Below are 6,845 nucleotides of genomic sequence, written 5' to 3'. Positions count from 1 at the left end.
GGTTCCCACCACGTCTAGTTTAGACCAGGTAGTGCAGCCTTGGTTATGGGCTATAAGCCAGACAGACAGGTGTGTGGTTCCCACCATGTCCAGTTTAGACCAGGTAGTGCAGCCTTGGTTAGGGGCTATAAGACAGACAGACAGGTGTGTGGTTCCCACCATGTCTAGTTTAGACCAGGTAGTGCAGCCTTGGTTAGTGGCTATAAGACAGACAGACACACAGCACAGTCCACCACTACCCAGTCTTCATGATGAAGGTATGACTTATCTATTAACACTGATATGATATGTACCATATCCATGCAAAGTAAGTGGATAATTTAAAACACTTTACTGTACTGTTTTAAAAGTTATCTGAATGTTATGTGAGGTTATGTGTTGATCTAAAGTTATCTGAATGTTATGTGAGGTTATGTGTGGATCTAAAGTTGTCTGAATGTTATGTGAGGTTATGTGTGGATCTAAAGTTGTCTGAATGTTATGCGAGGCTATGTGTGGATCTAAAGTTGTCTGAATGTCATGCAAGGTTATGTGTGGATCTAAAGTTGTCTGAATGTTATTTGTGGTTCTAAAGTTATCTGAATGTTATGTGAGGTTATGTGTAGATCTAACGTTATCTGAATGTTATGTGAGGTTATGTGTGTATGCATCTCTACTCTGGGTTGTTTTGCTGCATGTACTGCACTGATAGCATTGAACAGTAAAGTAAATGTTGTTTTAATGTTTTTTTAAATGTTATTTGAATGTTGTGTGAATGATTTCCCTGTCCCTGTCTCCCAGGTCTTTTTGCTCCTGTCTCTGCTGGCTCCTGTAGCCGTCCTCTCTCAGTTCTACCTCCCTCAGGACTGTGATGACATCTATCAACGTGACAACACCAAACCCAGTGGGGTGTACACCATCTACCCTGGGGGTCCCACCACCCCCTTGCACGTCTACTGTGACATGAACACGGATGGAGGGAGGTGGACTGTGAGTAGAGACCTTTATAGATCATCTGTAATGTTTGTGATGTGTCGGTGGTGCAAAACGTATGATAATGACATCTCTCCCCCCCCTCTGTCTCCCTCCTCTTTCTCTTTCCCCCATGTCTTTCTCCCTTCCCTTACCTCTGTCCCTACTTCCCTCTCCCCCTCTCTTCCCTCGCTGTCCTTCTCCCTATTATCTCTTCTCTCTCGATCTCTCTCTGCCCTCTCTCTCTGCCCTCTCTCTGCCCTCGCTCTCTCTCTGCCCTCTCTCTCTCTGCCCTCTCTCTCTGCCCTCTCTCTGCCCTCGCTCTCTCTCTGCCCTCTCTCTCTGCCCTCTCTCTCCTCTTAGGTGTTCCAAAGGAGAATGGATGGAACAGAGAACTTTTACAGACCCTGGGCACACTACAAATCTGGCTTTGGTAATGTGGCTGGAGAGTACTGGCTGGGTGAGTCCTCCTCAGCTCTGAGAAAACCAAACGAGAAGTTAGGGGAAGGGGTTAGGAGCTAGGGGAAGGGGTTAGGAGCTATGGGAAGGGGTTAGGAGCTATGGGGATGGGTTAGGAGCTAGAGGAAGGGGCTAGGACCTAGGGAAAGGGGTTAGGAACTAGAGGAAGGGGCTAGGAGCTAGAGGAAGGAGCTAGGGGAAGGGGCTAGGAGCTGAACTGCACTGACAGCATTGAACAGTGAAGGAACTAGAGAAGGGGGTTAGGAGCTAGGGGAAGGGGCTAGGAACTAGAGAAAGGGGTTAGGCACTAGGGGAAGGGGCTAGGAGTTGGGAAAGGGGATAGGACTAAAAGGAAGGGGTTAGGAGCTAGAGGAAGGGGCTAGGAGCTAGAGGAAGGGGCTAGGAGCTAGAGGAAGGGGCTAGAATCTAGAGGAAAGGGCTAGGAGCTAGAGGAAGGGGCTAGGAGCTAGAGGAAGGGGCTAGAATCTAGAGGAAAGGGCTAGGAGCTAGAGAATGGGGCTAGGATCTAGAGGAAAGGGCTAAGAGCTAGGAGAAGGGGCTAGGGGCTAGGGGAAGGGGAAGGGGCTATGAGTAAAAGGAAGGGGATAGGAGCTAGAGGAAGGGGCCAAGAGCTAGAGGAAAGGGCTAAGAGCTAGGGGGAGGGGCTAGGGGCTAGGGGAAGGGGAAGGGGCTAGGAGTAAAAGGAAGGGGATATGAGCTAGAGGAAGGGGCCAAGAGCTAGAAGAAAGGGCTAGGAGTTGGGGAAGGGGATAGGAGTAAAATGAAGGGGATAGGAGCTAGAGGAAGGGGCCAGGAGCTAGAGGAAAGTGCTAAGAGCTAGGGAAAAGGGCTAGGGGCTAGGGGAAGGGGAAGGGGCTATGAGTAAAATGAAGGGGCTAGGAGCTAGAGGAAGAGGCTAGGAGTAAAGGGAAGGGGATAGGAGCTAGAGGAAGAGGCTAGGAGCTAGAGGAAGGGGCTAGGGGAAGGGGCAAGGATCTAGAGAAAGGGGCTAGGATCTAGAGAAAGAGGCTAGGATCTAGAGGAAGGGGCTAGGGGAAGGGGCTAGGAGCTAGAGGAAGGGGCTAGAGGAAGATGCTAGGGGAAGGGGCTAGGGGAAGGGGCTCGGAGCTAGAGGAAGGGGCTAGGGGAAGGGGCTAGGAGCTAGAGGAAGGGGCTAAGAGCTAGGGGAAGGGGCTAAGAGTTGGGGAAGGGGATAGGAGTAAAAGGAAGGGGATAGGAGCTAGAGGAAGGGGCCAAGAGCTAGAGGAAAGGGCTAAGAGCTAGGGGAAAGGGCTAGGGGCTAGGGGAAGGGGAAGGGGTTAGGAGTAAAATGAAGGGGATAGGAGCTATAGGAGGGGGCTAGGAGTAAAAGGAAGGGGATAGGAGCTAGAGGAAGGGGCTAGGAGCTAGAGGAAGAGGCTAGGAGTAAAAGGAAGGGGATAGGAGCTAGAGGAAGGGGCTAGGAGCTAGAGGAAGAGGCTAGGAGCTAGAGGAAGGGGCTAGGAGAAGGGGCAAGGATCTAGAGGAAGGGGCTAGGATCTAGAGGAAGAGGCTAGGATCTAGATGAAGGGGCTAGGAGCTAGAGGAAGGGGCTAAGAGCTAGAGGAAAGGGCTAAGAGCTAGGGGAAGGGGCTAGGAGCTAGAGGAAGGGGCTAGGAGTAAAAGGAAGGGGGTTAGGAGCTAAAGGAAAGGGGATATGAGGTAAGGAAAGGAGCTAGGAGCTGAAATGTAACAGGACCTTAATGCTTTCTGTTCTTGTCAGGTCTGGAAAACATCTTCCTCCTGACGATGAGGAAGAAGAATGAGCTGAGAGTGGACATGGAGGACTTTGAGGGAGGGAAGGTTTATGCTAAATACACATCCTTCTCCATTGATCCTGAGAACTACGGATACACACTGAGACTGGGCACTTATGTAGACGGAGGGGCAGGTGAGTTCTTCTTCTTCTTCAGCTTTAACATCATCACCAATGTCTATGGTGTCACATCATAACTCTTCCCCTGTGTGTGTGTTTAGTTCCTACGGGTTGTTGGAAATGTGAACTACCACTGATGTTCTTGCTTTCCCGAAATGTGAACTATTTCCAACAACCCTTAGGAACTAAACACACACAGGGGAAGAGTTATGATGTGACACCATTGACGATGGTGACATCAGATGTTCTTGCTTCCGCCACAAAGTTTAGAGTGAAGAGTTCAGTCATAAAGGAAAACTCTATTTTGGTATTTGTACTTTAAAATACAGAAATCCCTGTAAAAAAAATGCATATATTTTGAAAGTTACATATCTTGAAAACCTGATTAGTGATCATTTTGGTTGAGATAATGCCAAGAGTGTGCAAAGCTGTCATCAAGTCAATGGGTGGCTACTTTGAAGAATCTCAAATATATTTTGATTTGTTGAAGACTTTTTTGGTTTCTACATGATTCCATGTGTGTTATTTCATAGTTTTGATGTCTTCACTATTATTCTACAATGTAGAAAATAGTAAAAATGTAAGAAAAACCCTTGAATGAGTAGGCGTGTCCAAACTGTTGACTGGTACTGAACACATTTGCATAAATCTAGTCAGGTGTATTTTGTAGCTTTTGGCAAATGTGTTCTAATGATCTAAAGTCATGCTGTTGCTACTTCCTGTAAACACACCGTCCAGTTCACAGGGAATAATGGCAGACCCTACTTCCTGTAAACACACAGTCCAGTTCACAGGGCATGGTGGCAGACCCTACTTCCTGTAAACACACAGTCCAGTTCACAGGGCATGGTGGCAGACCCTACTTCCTGTAAACACACATTCCAGTTCACAGGGCATGATGACCTGGTTTAACCAGGTTACTGTGCTCTGTCTGTTGGTTTAACCAGGTTACTGTGCTCTGTCTGTTGGTACCTGGTTTAACCAGGTTACTGTGCTCTGTCTGTTGGTTTAACCAGGTCACTGTGCTCTGTCTGTTGGTTTAACCAGGTTACTGTGCTCTGTCTGTTGGTACCTGGTTTAACCAGGTTACTGTGCTCTGTCTGTTGGTTTAACCAGGTTACTGTGCTCTGTCTGTTGGTTTAACCAGGTCACTGTGCTCTGTCTGTTGGTACCTGGTTTAACCAGGTTACTGTGCTCTGTCTGTTGGTTTAACCAGGTTACTGTGCTCTGTCTGTTGGTTTAACCAGGTTACTGTGCTCTGTCTGTTGGTTTAACCAGGTTACTGTGCTCTGTCTGTTGGTTTAACCAGGTTACTGTGCTCTGTCTGTTGGTACCTGGTTTAACCAGGTTACTGTGCTCTGTCTGTTGGTTTAACCAGGTTACTGTGCTCTGTCTGTTGGTTTAACCAGGTTACTGTGCTCTGTCTGTTGGTACCTGGTTTAACCAGGTTACTGTGCTCTGTCTGTTGGTTTAACCAGGTTACTGTGCTCTGTCTGTTGGTACCTGGTTTAACCAGGTTACTGTGCTCTGTCTGTTGGTACCTGGTTTAACCAGGTTACTGTGCTCTGTCTGTTGGTACCTGGTTTAACCAGGTTACTGTGCTCTGTCTGTTGGTTTAACCAGGTTACTGTGCTCTGTCTGTTGGTACCTGGTTTAACCAGGTTACTGTGCTCTGTCTGTTGGTACCTGGTTTAACCAGGTTACTGTGCTCTGTCTGCTGGTTTAACCAGGTTACTGTGCTCTGTCTGTTGGTACCTGGTTTAACCAGGTTACTGTGCTCTGTCTGTTGGTACTTTTTTTAGCTCTGTTTTTTTGGTTGATTCTCAGGGGACTCCTTGTCGTTTAGCAACGGCATGAAGTTCAGCACCTACGACAATGATCAAGATACCTGGGGAGAACACTGTGCCAGGCGCTACCTGGGTGGATTCTGGTTCGGTGACTGTACGCATGCTAACCCTAACTCCCTGTACGCCCCACATCCGGAAACATCTTTCACTCTTGTGTCTGTTTTTTGGCAGCACTGGAAAGGGGTAGACTACTCTCTGAAAAGCATTTCCTTTAAGATCAGGGCTGTCTCTGATGCTATGGCTGTCCAGGAGCAGGAGTAACATACCTGACTCTATCAGTCCTGACCTAATGTCACCATCTCTAAATGACTCCACAAATACAATGTGGAGAACGGGGCACTAGAGCTAGCCAGTCAGACACTAACACCTAGAGATCAATATGGTCTCTACATTATCACTGTAACACTAACACCTAGAGAACAATACGGTCACTACATCATCACTATAACACTGACACCTAGAGAACAATACGGTCACTACATCATCACTATAACACTGACACCTAGAGAACAATACGGTCACTACATCATCACTATAACACTGACACCTAGAGAACAATATGGTCACTACATCATCACTACAGCACTAACACCTAGAGAACAATACGGTCTCTACATTATCACTATAACACTGACACCTAGAGAACAATATGGTCACTACATCATCACTACAGCACTAACACCTAGAGAACAATACGGTCACTACATCATCACTATAACACTGACACCTAGAGAACAATATGGTCACTACATCATCACTACAGCACTAACACCTAGAGAACAATACGGTCACTACATCATCACTATAACACTGACACCTAGAGAACAATATGGTCACTACATCATCACTATTATTATCATCTTGGATGTTAATGTTTCATGTTATGACAGCACAATGGGCTCTCTATCTCTTATATGGTCACTACTGCATCACTATTATTATCATCTTGCATGTTAAAGTAGCGTTTCATGTTATAGCAGCACTATGGGCTCTCTATCTCTTATATGGTCACTACTGCATCACTATTATTATCATCTTGCATGTTAAAGTAGTGTTTCATGTTATAGCAGCACGATGTGCTCTCTGTCTCTTGATTCCACTGTTACTTGACTCAAGTAATAATTAAAGCATTTCAACGACAAATTCACTGCATTGTGTCTTTTTAGTTACTGCATGTATTTATTTATTATAATCAGTCAGATTGGATGGCTGAATGTGTCAAAGTCAAGGTTGTAACATGATCTTAGAGTTTTCATTGCAAAATGGTTGTGTGCATCTATCATCTTCATCAACCTCATATTCATCATCATATTCATCACCATCATCATCATCATCATCATCATCATCATCATATTCATCATCACCATCATCATCATCATCATCACCATCATATTCATCATCACCATCATCATCATCATCATCATCATCATCATATTCATCATTATCATCATCATCATCATCACCATCATATTCATCATCACCATCATCATCATCATCATCATCATCATCATCATCATCATATTCATCATTATCATCATCATCATCATATTCATCATCATCATCATCATATTCATCATCATCATCATCATCATCATCATCATCATCATCATCATCATCACCATCATATTCATCATCACCATCATCATCATCATCATCATCATCATCATCATATT

The 6,845-nt window shown here is 45.6% G+C and overlaps 1 protein-coding gene across 1 annotated transcript; it reads left to right on the top strand.

The window, feature by feature from the left end:
• Positions 1-517: 517 nt before the first annotated feature.
• Positions 518-6,304, top strand: LOC135526176 (microfibril-associated glycoprotein 4-like). Its single transcript, XM_064954325.1, has 4 exons — positions 518-969; positions 1,315-1,411; positions 3,173-3,340; positions 5,153-6,304. Exons 1-4 carry the CDS (start codon positions 733-735, stop codon positions 5,431-5,433), a joined length of 783 nt encoding a protein of 260 aa, XP_064810397.1. The 5' UTR covers positions 518-732; the 3' UTR covers positions 5,434-6,304.
• Positions 6,305-6,845: the final 541 nt, after the last annotated feature.

The sequence above is a fragment of the Oncorhynchus masou genome, chromosome 5, assembly GCF_036934945.1.
Source record: "Oncorhynchus masou masou isolate Uvic2021 chromosome 5, UVic_Omas_1.1, whole genome shotgun sequence".
In the NCBI taxonomy this organism is placed as follows: Eukaryota; Metazoa; Chordata; class Actinopteri; order Salmoniformes; family Salmonidae; genus Oncorhynchus; species Oncorhynchus masou.
The sequence above is the reverse complement of the archived record's forward strand: the minus strand, read 5'-3'. Positions and strand labels throughout refer to the sequence as shown.

What these genes read in the sequence shown, in the direction of transcription:
- LOC135526176 (XM_064954325.1), top strand. Translation starts at nt 733, where the DNA reads ATGTTATTTGAATGTTGTGTGAATGATTTCCCTGTCCCTGTCTCCCAG. An exon ending in GGCTGGAGAGTACTGGCTGG is followed by an intron (nt 1,412 to 3,172) that starts GTGAGTCCTCCT and finishes TGTTCTTGTCAG; the next exon opens with GTCTGGAAAACATCTTCCTC. An exon ending in TTATGTAGACGGAGGGGCAG is followed by an intron (nt 3,341 to 5,152) that starts GTGAGTTCTTCT and finishes GTTGATTCTCAG; the next exon opens with GGGACTCCTTGTCGTTTAGC.